The sequence below is a fragment of the Pseudochaenichthys georgianus genome, chromosome 14 (genome assembly GCF_902827115.2).
Source record: "Pseudochaenichthys georgianus chromosome 14, fPseGeo1.2, whole genome shotgun sequence".
NCBI lineage: Eukaryota > Metazoa > Chordata > Actinopteri > Perciformes > Channichthyidae > Pseudochaenichthys > Pseudochaenichthys georgianus.
In genome coordinates this window covers 30,786,958-30,801,134 of record NC_047516.1, presented here as the reverse complement: position 1 = coordinate 30,801,134, position 14,177 = coordinate 30,786,958, and the positions used below count along the sequence as shown (strand labels likewise).

Genomic DNA, 14,177 nt, shown 5'->3' with positions numbered 1-14,177 from the left:
TACTTGTCAGAATAGGTCGGCATTGATGTACAGAGCCGACAGAAGACCTTGTTTATATTGGCATCATATTGAGAGGTGCAGTGACGCGTCCTGAAACCAGGAAGTAAGCTGCTGGTTCCTTCGACAGAAAGCAATGGGATTTCTCCACAGGGTTTTGGAAAATAGCTAGAAATAAGGTCTGTGGAAAACAAACCTGTTTGATAAATGCACGTTTTGTTCAGCCGGATAATCTCCACATGTCTACCCTACTTTTATAATTTTCGAATCATAAATCTAAACGATAGATTAGAAAAGGGTTTTAGGACGCGCCACTGCACAACTCTATAGAAGCCAACTCCATCGATCAAGCTGGCTGAAACGTTCTCTCCCTCTTCTTCTCATGCTCCCTGTCACTCTCCTTTAACTCCTCCGGTGACTTTCTTTTATTTGAAGATTGTTTTTTTGCCCGGCGCTTGGCCGGTTACCGCTGGTATTAAAAACATTTTGGCGAATGGTTAGGTGGCGCGATAGTCTGTAGTGAAGGAGCGCGCTCTCGCTCACAAACAGCTGATTGCTTTTCACCCAACAACTCACGGAACGCTATTTTGTAGCGTTGATAAACGAAACAATTTAACTAAATTGCTAGTCAAAATACCTATACCACAGGACCATTTTTTTAAAGCAATATTTGTAGTGGCCCGAGCGGGCCAGTGCAAAGTAGGCTACGTTATGCTGGCCCAGGGTGTCTAAATAGTGCTTCCGGGCCAGCGGGCCATTTATAATGTCGAGCCCTGGCCGGTTACCGGCCGACCCACATCGTCCGACCGGCCCACTTCAGTACCGGCCCATCGGGATTAGTCCCGAATGTCCCGATGGCCAGTCCGCCCCTGGTCCACAGTGACGAAGTTACCTTTGTCACAACATCGCTAAGCAATTGACCAATCACAACAGAGTTGGCCGGCTCTGGTTTCAGACAGAGGGTGAAAAGAGGTAGGCAGTATGAGAAAAATAAAGAGCGTTTTGGACATTAAAGCATGGAGACATGTCCCAGTAAAGGAACAAAATATACAGTATGAACCTGGAAAATAACAGAATATGAACACCTTACCAATATTAGTACCATTTATGCTAGTCTCACGATAACCCACAGGTTATCGTGAGACTAGCATAAATTAATTACATTACATTACATTATTAATTAATTTTGTATCAACATTTGTTCAAATATATTTTATTACCAAAGGGTAATTTTGTCATTTAAGAGAATTTGAGAAATGAGTTTGTTTTCAATGATTGTGTATCTGGATGATGTTTTATGTGCTACTCCAAACCATGTCTTTGGGGAAATGCAGACATTACAGTGACAGCATTTGAACCTTAGCTACTGAATTGGAGCTAGCTTCAATATATATATTTCACGTTAGCATGGACATACCTGCTGTAGAATATCATGATGATGGTAAAGAATGGGTAGATGCTCAAGGAGAGGCAATATTGCCTATTAGCCGCTTTCACACCAAGTACTTTGCTGTACACACCGGAATAAATTCCCTGAGGGAAGGTTACGCGAATGAGCCGCTGACGTCACTTCGTCTTCTTCTGCTTTGGGTTTACTGGCAGGCCGCAAACAACTTCACGGCGTATACTGCCGCCCGAAGTCCCCGGCCGGAAGTCCCCGGAGTAAATCGCCAGAACGCTGATACCTCTTCATCACTCCACCGCTCCCATGTTTTTTTTTGTGTTGCCATAAATTATTCTCTCTCCTCTTTTCAGAGTTTTACGGGGCGTGGTTTGCAATTCGCCCAGCCAATAGAAATTGGCACTTTTTTGGTACTTTTTTGGTACCACCTCTCTAGCAGGCACTAACAATGGGGGTAAAAGTTCCCGGCACTAAGTACTCTTTTTGGTGTGAACGCAACATAAGGGGTACTAACGGAACTAAACGGGAAAAGTGTGGGGAAAAGTACTCCGGTGTGAACGCGCCTATTGATAATAACCTTCTAAATATTAACCATGAAACAAACATTGCAAAGGACATAGTCAAGGCCCGGAAAGTGTGTACCACTCAGATAGCAATCAGAAAACAAGTTACTATTTTCTTACAGAGGTCCGGCCTTATTGTCAAGGTGGATTGATTTTACTTCAAAGCGTATAGATACCATTCAATGGAAAGAGTAGCATTCTGAATGGCAAAGGTCCCTGAGAACAGATTGAAACTTGTGTCCTCCATTACAACAGCTGTCACTAAAAACAAAGATGTACAATTCTTGTGACGCAGGTGTATACAATGCGACAGCAGATGGTTCAATGCAACCTACCCTTGACTCCGTTGTAGCCTACATCAACAGTGTGCACTCACTTCTCAGGTCAATTCACAACAGAAGCGAGAGGAAATGTTCCTTGAAGAAGAACTGTTGCGATTTAAACTCATGTACACATGTTCTTTATCTCCCCAGCTGTTGAAAACATGCTTTCATTGCCCAACTCTGCTAATGTTGGAGCTCTTGAGATTGCTGCCGAGCATTATTTTCCAGGATAAAGTCCATAGTATGACCTATCGCAAGATTCCAATTAATACTTGCTTTTACTGGTCTTAGCGTTAGAAATATGCTTTCTATTTCTGAAATGACTTTCCCACGGTTAGATTCTGCAGTTCTTTCTGTAATTATTGGGAGCCGAGAAAAACCATCAATGGGATGAATTTGAGAGTGTTCTCCTGTCATCTTTTATTCCCTTTCACTGTGTTTATGTTCAGGAAGAAAATATTCAAACCAGGGTGCAAGGGAAAACGAGATGCTTCCGAGATTCCTCTTTCTTGTTTCATGCTCTTATGGAAAGTTGCTGCTCTTTGGCCACAGATGATGGAATTTTCGTAAGGGTATTGAAAGCTATGAATTGCTGTCTCCCACCTTAGCTCAGTGGTTGTGTTACCTCCATAAACCGTTTGAGACACCTGGGGAGTCAAGATTATGAAAACCAGAGAAAACACAGGAGGATTCTGAATGATTCAAAGCTGATGTTAAACAGAGAAGATTTTTAAATACATCTAAAAACGGTAGAGTTGGCGTTGCCGTGATGACCATGAGGCTTTGGCCTTCAGCTGCCACTCTAGGAATTTGAAGGAAGTTGAACTTCCAAATATGGTCAGAAGAGAGCGCGCCCAAAGCGTGAGACGTTGATGCATGGATATTTAAAGAGACTTGGAAAGAGAATGCAGAAAAAGCCAATATGGAACACAGAGTACAGGTAATTAACGTCTTGTAGTTTTAGATATATATACTATCTAGGTTAGGGTTAGTGTCGCGTACAAGTGGGCGTGGTTTGTTTGTACCATCTTGTTGCGGCTGCAGCTTGACCCTTCTGCTTTCCAGCTGAGCCACACTGAATCTATCTGAAAACACTGCATGCTATTTATTCCTGTATTTATTGATTTATTTATTCATGTTTTTATTCCTTCATTTATTTATGCTTTTATTTATTTATACTTATGACATGTTCCGACCTCAATATATGTGAGGGTCTGAGCTCTCTTAATTCCATCGTGTCACCGGGCCCGGGTACAGGAGGGGTAATATCGTTCTTATTAATAATAAGAACGATACAACGAACCACAACGCTCATATTACCCACGGATGCATTACACATCCGTGGGTAATATGAGCGTTGTGGTTCAACCGATCTAAAGCACTTCCTGAAGCAGTCACGTGGTATCGACAGGCAGCGAGGCTTCGTTTGTCATCGGTGACGTCACTGGCCCAAAACGATAAAAGCCTCGATACAAGCTTCACAAAAAACTTCCGGGATTACTCGACACACACTCCGAAGCCTCGGCACAATACGTAACATCACTAGTTATGCTTTCCTAACACTTTCCTAATGCCCACAGGCTGTTTTTCTGGTTTATTTTCATTGAAAGCTCTTTCATACATCCCCCTTTCCTTATTTTCTAAATGAACTTTTTTTAAATCAATCTTTTTTATTTAGTTGGGAACTGGTCCTCAGGCCTCTTTCCTGATTAGCTGCACTCTTAGGAATTGGTGCCGCTGCTAATTTGAATCAGCAGTGCAACATTTTGATATTTCAGGAAATGTAACATAACCATCACAAAGTTAAACAAGAGACAATAAAACATCTCACTTAGGTGCTCGCGTTCTACAGCGATTTAAATCTACTTTTAGAATGGATCTATCAGTGCTGAGCTGGATACAACTGTCTGATACACACAAGAACATACTGAATCTAACACATACAAACTTAAAATAAATGTTAAGCATGAATCCCATCAATCACCGGGAGCACCAGTTTATACCTTTATCTTGTTCTGCTTTGTGAACAATTATGTTAGATCCAAATGTTACTCTGTTAAATCAAATCCGTTTTAGAGCTATCAGGGAGCAGATCTTTTATCTGACTTGTGCCGTCAGCCGTGTTTGAGAAAAGGAATCACATCGGATCAATGAAGTCAGAACGACCCATGTGTTTTAAAAGAAAATGTTAGTGTTGTCTTAAAATAACATTTATCTTTACTCATTCTGATTTATGCAGTCCCTTGAGGAATTGAAAATAAAAAATCCTTTTGAGTTTATAAACAAATGTTTACACAGAGGGTGACGTCGCAAAAACTTGAATATATTACCTGTATGCAATGTTTCTGCATAACAATTTCATATATATTATCAAAAAGTGAAACGAGATATAAAAAAAAACTAAAAGCAATCTAAAACCTTTTCAATATGGAGGATCTAAACTACTGAATATTGACGAGTTTCAAAATCCCAAACATGGACTTTGGTCGATTAGTGGATGAATGTATTTGTGTGAGACTCACAGGCACAGTAAGGAGAACGCATGGTTCATTTTCACATACACATTTTATTTTGCATCAAAGGATTGAAAAACTGCCCAAATGTTTGGCTGCTTATTCCTGAGGGCAAACCAATATGGCAGGTAAAGATTCTTGAAAGAGTAGTCATTACCAGAACAATGATCAAAACAAAAACCATCCAAACATGTGGCAAGACGTCGCACTGTGAATCTCGTTGGCAGAACAATGCTAATTGGCTAGACTTTAAAACTGGAAAATGTTTTTTGGCAGTTGGTTAAGTAATTTTTTAATTCATATATACTTATTGTTAAATCTCATTATTCTCGAGGGCCTTTTGGCCTGGATATTTCCCTATGTACTGCCCCATTGCCCATTCAATATTGCACTCAATATGTCACTGTATGTAATTGGAAAATAATTAGCAAAACAAATGCATATATATTTTGATTAACATACTCTTGTGAATGGCAGAGACGCTTACCCTATGTTCCTGTCTTTGCTTTTATAATCGCAACATTGTGTTGCTTTGTTCCCAATAAACTGGTAAACACTTGTTGAGAACCATTATAGGTATGCTGCATAATAATCTCCCAGCGATAAGTGATATATTGGCATATTATTTCCAAGTATTTACCTGTGTTTTTTTTCCTTCTCAATATATGTGTTTCTTTAAAACAAGTATAGCACAGCCAAGTATATATCTTCTGTTTTCGGTTCTGTTTATCATAGACGTCCCTCTCTGCCATTATGATTCTCCTCCTCAGCTCAGCTGACAATGGGTTTGTGCTTATTTTCACCAAAACGCTCTGTGCAAAGTACAACGATACAGTAGCTTCATTAAAATAAGCTAACAGTTTGAGCATTAATGAAAATCATTCACAGTAATAAATCACAAAAGATACAACATTGGGTTTGGCTTGCATAGCGAAGCAAAAGAAAAGAGAGAAAAAAAAACATAAAAAAATATATTTACAAATTATGCAAGTCCTTTTTCATATTAGTCATTTTGTTGTGATTTTTCTTCATCTCCACTCTGTGAATCTTTGTACACGCTGTGACAGAAAAAAGAAGAAGCGGGCATACAACATACGGTTTTACTCTTTTGAAGAGGGGGATGAAAGTAACACTGTGAGACTGGTGTCTGTACATGACATTTACAGCTCTGCATTTTTATCGCGCGCTCTGTTCCTTTTGTCTTCATTCTGTCTCCTCTCCGTCCTTCCTAACATCATTCAGTGTCTCGTCGCAGAGAGAAAATCTCATGACGCTTACAAACAAGGTGTCCTGGGACCCGGGAGCATCTGCAGGGTGTGATGCTTCACAAAGACTCTGGAATAAAAGACACACCAAAAACAACAATTGAATATCTTGGGAGACATTAAATAGAAAGCAAAATACTAACATATGCATCTCTACCTCACAATCCTAGGATACATTTCGGTGTGAATGCAAGCTCAACTTTGACGGGATCTGCAGCTTTTCCTTACTGGAAATTGAGCATCATTCTTCACTTTTTCTGTTTGTTTTTTTCAATTAAAGGGGCTTTTAATGCTCATTTTCAGGTTCCGTTTGTTCTGCCTCTACTGTGACATGTGTACTGCCTTTAATGTTCAAAAAGCTCTCTATTTTTCTCATACTGCCTGTGCTGCAGCACCTCTTTTCCCCCTCTGTCTGACACCAGAGCCCTGTCTGCTCTGATTGGTTAGCTGGCCAGCTCTGTTGTGATTGGCCAACCGCTTAGAGATGTCACGTACAATGTGTTCAAGCTCTAGCCAATAGAAGCGCTGGCACTATATTACGGAGATAGAGGAGTCAAATGAATCTGTTTCAGGCGGGGGGGGGGGATTTTATCCTTTGCAGACCATTTACATGCACACACATTTACATAGCACGCTACATAAAAGGGAAAACCCAAAAGAGCATAAAAGGGTCTCTTTAACTGTATTGTGAAACTGTCGCTGCAGGCTTCAAGAGGAACATCTTTTTATTCTCTCTGTACTTCTTTATAAACTGATGAAGAACAGAGAAGCCATACAATGTCATAATTATATAGCAAAAACGTGTTATTTGTGGCTGTCACTTTAACAATCTGGATTAACCAAATACAACTGGATTCTAAAAATGTCTTTTAAAAGAAATAAAACATGCACATTATGTCCTCACTTGCTTAGATTACTGTACAGTTTGGCAAATTATCCAGTCAGCCATTGGTAATGTGCTACTCTCATTTGATACCCTTCAGAACATGTTTTAATGTGTTTTCTCTATCTAAAAACCCACCAGTTCTGCTTTTTAAATGGCACATTTGACCAAGTTCCTCAAGTAATTCCTTCTGGATTACCTTAAAACAAATGTAAAGACAACCTATGTAGCAAATCCAGGATTTATTTTTGTAGGAACGGATTCTGTTTCCTATTCTGTTATTGGAAAAGGATTGTGGGAGCAACCTTTCTCTCGGTATCGAATAATGGTCGGATTATTTAAGGACATGCTGCTATCTCCAGTCTTAACCCTTTGAGAATGGACCCTCCCACCGGCGGCCATGAGAGATAGCAGGTATATCTATGTCGCCCTGGGGAAATATTTGTATTGCAGAGTTTAAACATCTGGACGCTGTCACTCACTCAGCTCTCAGATTTATTACTGATGACCCATAATGCACCCAATATAGTATCAGAAGGTGGGCTGGCCCTCCCTGCCTGTAACCTGATATTAGCCCTCTTTTAATTCATCGGTAAAGAGTACGACTACATCATAAAATACCTACTACCATTATATTAAAAACATCCTTTTCTGAGAAGAAATTACTAGAGTAGACTAAAACTGAAGATAACGATAGGGTAATTAAAACATGGATTGTTTTATTGGTTTTAGGTGTCACAGTTTGTAATAATAAGCTTGTATTTGTATGTCCTTTCAAGACCTACGCACAAGATGTTTCAGAAAGCATTTATTTTTAAGCATGGTGTTAAGCTGTTGTCTATTTATATGCATTCTGTTATTATTTTATATTTTGTGACTTCCTGATTAAATTAAGCATACTGAAAACAATCATCATGTGTAATTTGCACGCAAAAACACATCCTCACGGAGGACTAACACCTACAGTGTTCCCTTTTCTCTGTGCTGTTGGTGGACGGATGCCCGTTGTGGGAGGGATCTGTGCCAGGTCTCTTGTGGGAGCCCCTACTCAGGGTGGCCCTGTTGGATGTTGTTGTGCCGCTCCAGGAAGCCATATGCTGCCGCTCCAGCGTCGACACGGTCACCATGCACTCCTCAGAGGGGTCTGAGGCCGCAGCTGCCCACGAGCTGTGCATGCGGGAACCCACACTGTGCAGGGAATTTGCGGCCGGTGTGTGGGCTGTGGAGTGGATGGTAGATTTGGCAAAGTACACAAATGAGACATCATGATAGAAGCACTCCTCGCTGGATTAACTACAATGGAGGATACTCTGGCAAACATTGGCTGAGAGTGCAAAAGACTCACAGTCTTTGTTGGTGTCTCTTTGTCTTGGCAGAGTCCCGACCTTGCCAGTCTGTGGTTTGAGGCCAGTTAACGCCGCCCTCTTGTGGCCGAGGCTGTGAGTGCTCTGTGCGCCGGGGTCTGCTGAGCCGGAGCTGTCAGAGTGACAATTCTGAGAGCTTTGACCTACACAGAGGGAGTTAAAGGGGACATATTAAGCACATTTTCAAATGTCAGACTTGTATTTGGGGTTTCTAATAGAACACTTGTGTATGCTATATTGATCAAAACACTTTATTTTTCTCATTCTGTCCATCTGAATATACCATTATTCACTCTCTGTCTTAAACAATCAGTTTAAGTGCCTGTCTCTTTAAGACGCATTACCAAAAAAGTAGTTTTTCTCTGATTGGCTGGCAAAAAAACCTTCGGTTCCTTTGTTGCTTGTCTTATTTCTCAGTTTGTGGGTTGATAGGCGCGTCAAGTACACAAGTATTTGTACACAAACAAATCAATTTAATCACTTAGTCTTTAATAAAACGTCTCCTTTAATGAAGATTTGCCTAAGCATGACTTCTGCAAGCTTTACCTTCAGAGAGGGAGTTAAAGGGGACATATTGTGCTATATTTAGGTTTCATACTTTCATTTGGTGTTTCTACTAGAACATGTTTAAATGCTTTAATGTTAAAAAAAACCTTGTATTCTTCTCATCCTGTCTGTCTGAATATATCATTATTTGCCTCTGTCTTAAACGCTCGGTTTAAGTGCCTGTCTCTTTAAGACCTGTTCCCAAAAAGGCCTAGTCTGTTCTGATTGGCTGGCATGATAAATATGCAGATTGTTTGATGCTAGTCTTATTTCTCAGTTAATGGGTTGGTAAGCACTCTAGATACACAAATGTTTGTGTATACAAACCAATAAGTGTAAGCACTTCAAATAACAAATATTTGGTTCACACCCAGTGGATTGAGCTAGACACCAAAGAGTAATGTGGATGTACAAAGCAATCCACTAGTGGTTAAAGAAACTAGAAATAAATCAGATTCTTTCCTAGATATTGTGCCAAACTTGTTTACATACAGATGGTAATGTTTTAAAAGAAGATTCACAGCACTTCAATTGCACGCTATGTAGAATTAACTTCTTCAAACAAGTTGCTTATTTTGTTAGAAAATCAGTTAATGCTTTAATCAGAGGGTTTGAAGAACTGTTATCTTTTTTGCAGCATTAAAGCATTAAAGCATTAATGTACCAAGTTCCATACAACAGCAATTGAAATCAGACATCATGGAAATACGTTTTTATTAACATGCTATTAAAAGAATAAATGCACAACTGCTTAATGGCATCCCCTGTGGAAATACTGCCAACGCGCCAGCTTTGTTCCTGATTTGTTTCCCTGGACTGAAGCTATTTTCTCTGCCTTGACAGTTAAACACGACACAATAAATGTTTGCATTGCTAATGTTTGTGTGACCTGTATTATGCCCCGCAACGGGTTATTGAAAACACATATTCTCTATGCACAAGTCAATCTCTTAACCCATCAAACAATGGAGTCTAAAAATGGTACACTTCTGTCCCTGTGGGAAAAGCCTTTAAGTTTCTCTCTAAAGAAACACTTTCAGACAGAACCCTATTTATAAATGCATCAAATCTTAAATGTTCGACGTGGGCTTTTTTATTTCAAGAATAGCACTAAAATATTCTATGTTTTGCTTTTGATGTCTATGCAAGAATGGCTTCAAGCAACTGTTCACAGTCTGTCTGAATATCTCTTTGACACAGACAACTTACAGAGGAAAAGGGTATATGATTAAGATGGGAAGTGTGAATAATTATTAAGCCTCGAAAACTTTTTCCTATTTGACCAACTTTTCTATATAACCTGTTAGTGTCAATCACTGTGGCTGCTGCCTACATAAACACCCTCCTGATCTATTATGTATTATCCGTAATAACAACCCCTAGACAAGTGTCAGTGGGGGCTTCTATGTGCAGTTTAATGGTCCATTGTGTGCCTTGGTCTTTGTACTATGCAATGTGTCTGTAGGTGATAGTTCAGCCGGCCAACAGACTGCACAGTGGTTGCTGCCCCAGCGGTCCAAACCCTATTGGCAGACAAGAGGGTTGATATTGGACAAATCTGCAATACACTGCAAAATATTTTTGAACATTCAAAGCCATGTCTTTTTGCAATATTTTATTGCCGGGAATACCTGTGCATGGCAGCTAAAAGGCTTTGTTAGGAATAGCATTAGAGTCATTAGGGCTGCAACACTTACTGTACTTGACTTATCGATTTGTTTTTTGACGGAAGAAAAGTCATCAACTATTTCCTTAATCCATTAATGTTTAAAGTGTCATCTTAGTGCATTAAGTAAAAAATGCTGTTGTCATCCTCTCAAGTGGAGATGTCCTGCTCTTCTCTGTTTTATATAATATTTACCGGAATATCTATGAATGAAGAACAAGATATTCTAAAGACCTCACCTTTGATTTGGGGACCATTTTGTCACTATTTTCTGACAATATATCGACCAAACAACCTCTCCATGCATCCAGAAAATGATCATGAAATAAACCACAAGAAAAAATAAAATGTATAGACCTAGTTGAAAAAAGGATACATTACATTTTAAAATATCTGCAACTTAATATGTGCAGATTTTTTTAATGACACCCTTGGATAGATAGCAATGTGTCCTTTTAATAACAATACATCAAAATACAGCCATACATTAAAGCTGCATGTTGCGAGGATTTGGCCCTTGGACCCTCCGGACCCCCAGACTCACCGTGATGTTTCATTAGTTTGGGTATTGCATTAAGGTGTTATATCAATATAACTTCCTTTGTCAACTATGTGGACCAAATATACTTGTAGTCATATTTATATCATCTACTTTTCATACTTTAAACATTCAGAAGTTCATAGTGAAATGTATGTATTTATACATAACATATGGTTACACACGCCCATATCCCTAAGTTTGCTCCCTCATGTTTTGATTATCATATTATTTATACAATCTACTGCTGCGTTGGAAACATTTCTCCATGTTGCATCATATTTTGTGCAGCAGAAAGGATGTGGCGTTGGAGCAAGGTACTTGACCTCTTTTGAAAAGCAATAACTTCAGTCAAATTCCTTCTTCCACATGCAAACATACCTGAGCCGTCAAGATTATCCACGCTGTGACCAGGAGTGTACTCAAAGCCACACACATTCTTTGACACCAGAGCATATCTTTCCTCCTCCTCCATATCCTCGTCTTCTTCAGAAAGTAGAGTCGCTCCCAGATCTGAGCCCAGTGTGCTGGACATGAAGTCCATCGGAGGGACGGGGGTGGTGGACACGTTTGGACTGCCCTTCATGTGCCTAATTAATGGTGGGGAAATACTGTGTATTAATGGACACAAAATACATTTAAAAAAAAAAAGCAATGAATGTCAGGTAAATACTCTAAAACAGGTTACATAACGCAGCATGAGTGCATATTCAGAATAGTAAAGATCTAATGTGCAGACGACGAATGCCTGATGTGGTTCCACTGATTAGTTTCTCTGTTCCGGTGTGTGTTGCTCACACAATGCCGTTGTAATTGGGCTGGATGTAGGATATCAGGATGGGCAAGGCTGTCACCAACATGCCTCTTATCTCCCCCACAGCTGTCCTCCATGACGGCTCACATCCCGCCATAGAGTAGATGCATGCATAATTACCAACTCTATTTACTGATGTCAGAGCAGCATGTTAGACTAAACCCAGTCATTACCCTCCAACACGTGTCTCCCCTGACTTGTCAAGTTTTCCAATGTTCCATCAAAAGGTGCAATCAATGCAGAGCTGTGTTTATCGCCCGCAAGAACCATGGAGCGCAGGATCGGGACTGACACATGTTAATAGCAGTATTGTAAGACGCTCAAACATCAGCTATTGATATGTAAAACTCAAACTTACAGCATACAATGACTATAATTACAGGTATATCTCCTGCTGTGCAGAGCAAATTTATTTGAACATTATTCAGATGGATACACACATTACGTTTTCAAATGATCTAAGAGTCACAAAAAGGGTCTTTATCTTAAACAAAGAAACATAATCTACTACTGACTGAAAACCCACCTGTTCCGACTTCTTGACAACAAAAAATCTCTCTTCTGTAAGTAGGACGTAGAAAGGTTTGGCTTATTGATAGCTAATAATAATCATACAAATTATAATAAGTATTATCATAAGAAAAAAAAAGATATATCTTCCTGTGCCAATACACAGCCTAGATGGACTTTTACTTCAACTTGTGTTTATATAAACATGTATTTACAGCTTTGGAAAATAATAAGAGACCACTGCAGCATTATCAGTTTCTATAAAGTACTGAAAACATTTCTGTGTTGGAATTCTACAAACACTGGAATGGAATGGCTGCCATACATAGAGATTTACGAAACATTTGGAGTGGTCTTTTAAGCTGTATTGTATTCTAATATGTCACGAAACGTAATATTTAAATACAGTTCTAATTGATTGATGTATAATGTAGTAGCAGGGTTATTGCTTTGTTTTCTTTGGATAAAAGCAAATTAAATTAAATGCCATTGGCTCAACATGTAGTTAGCTTTTGGTTCTAAAAGTTCCTTACCATGACTGCTTGGCCACCTCGTATTGGTAAGCTCTGGTCAGCTCATCCAGGTGGGCCTGCAGAATGGATTGCATTTCGTCGTGGTGGGTAGAGCTGAGAGAGGAAGACGAGGGTTGGCTGAAGGAAGCTGTCGCTGGCGAGGAAGATCTTCCTCTCAGCGGAGGGGTGGGACCTCTGTCATCCTCCTCCTCGTTGTCCAAACCCTGGTGGCGGTAGGTCTGGACAGACATTGGAGGGGCCCAACTGTTGCTGTCATATCTGGCATGTAGAAGAAATGTGTTATGTGTTAATAAACATTGTTGACTTTGTTGAACAGCTGATTGCATATTGTCGAACAGGACGGGAATTATTTCAAGATTTTAGAGTAAATTGCTTCAACCAAGGGTTTGAATGGACCAAAAATGATGACTTGACGAAAAAATGACTTTTCTTGGTTGGAGTTGGACCAAATGTCTGAAGTCACATGTTTGTTTTAAATACATTCCCTAATAATCTTTAAATGTGTGTCTAAAAAACAGATACAATTGATCAAAATCAGGTTCTCTCCCATTGGAAAGTTAAATACAAAAACAGTTAAGTTTAAGGGCTGCAACTAACTTTTATTTTTATTTTTGATTAATCAACAGATAGTTTTCAGATCAATCGATGTATCTCTTGTGATGGGTCAACAGCTGAGAGATGTCACGCCTCTTAGCCTATCACGTACAATGTGTTAGAGCGCTAGCCAATAGAAGGTTAGTGTTACATACAGTGGTGATGTCATTATGTCCCGGAAGTAATCAAAGCAGTCTAATCGAGGTGTATCAGGCAGGGGGGATGTGTGGGAGAGAACTTTGAGATTTTAGACTTTGCAGACCATTTACATGCACTAAAACCAAGATAACACACTATAGGAAAGGAAAAAGCATTATTCGGGGGTTTTCATCATCAGGAAAATAGGCAGCTATTGGTCTATTTGACCATTGTGTGAACTATGGAAAACACACACACACACACACACACACACACACACACACACACACACACACACACACACACACACACACACACACACACACACACACACACACACACACACACACACACACACACACACACACACACACACACACACACACACACACAACACACACACATGCCACAGGTGCGGGATACTGTGACCTCTGTACTTGCATGTGTTTCTTCCTTCAACGTGTTTCTTTTGGTGTTGGTGTGCATCCGTTCTAGGGGCAGAGATTGATGAGATATGAATGTATCTTA

General features: G+C 39.8%; 1 protein-coding gene across 1 annotated transcript in view; it reads right to left on the bottom strand.

The window, feature by feature from the left end:
- Positions 1-4,831: 4,831 nt before the first annotated feature.
- LOC117459077 (roundabout homolog 2-like) overlaps positions 4,832-14,177 on the bottom strand; it is a 110,209-nt gene continuing 100,863 nt past the window's right edge. Inside the window, exons 23-27 of the mRNA XM_034099920.1 lie at positions 12,918-13,175; positions 11,442-11,650; positions 8,292-8,453; positions 7,911-8,165; positions 4,832-6,133 (exon numbers count right to left, since the gene is read on the bottom strand). Of these exons, the coding sequence (XP_033955811.1) occupies positions 6,132-6,133; positions 7,911-8,165; positions 8,292-8,453; positions 11,442-11,650; positions 12,918-13,175 (886 nt within the window). The 3' untranslated portion in view covers positions 4,832-6,131. The remainder of the gene's footprint in view (positions 6,134-7,910; positions 8,166-8,291; positions 8,454-11,441; positions 11,651-12,917; positions 13,176-14,177) is intronic.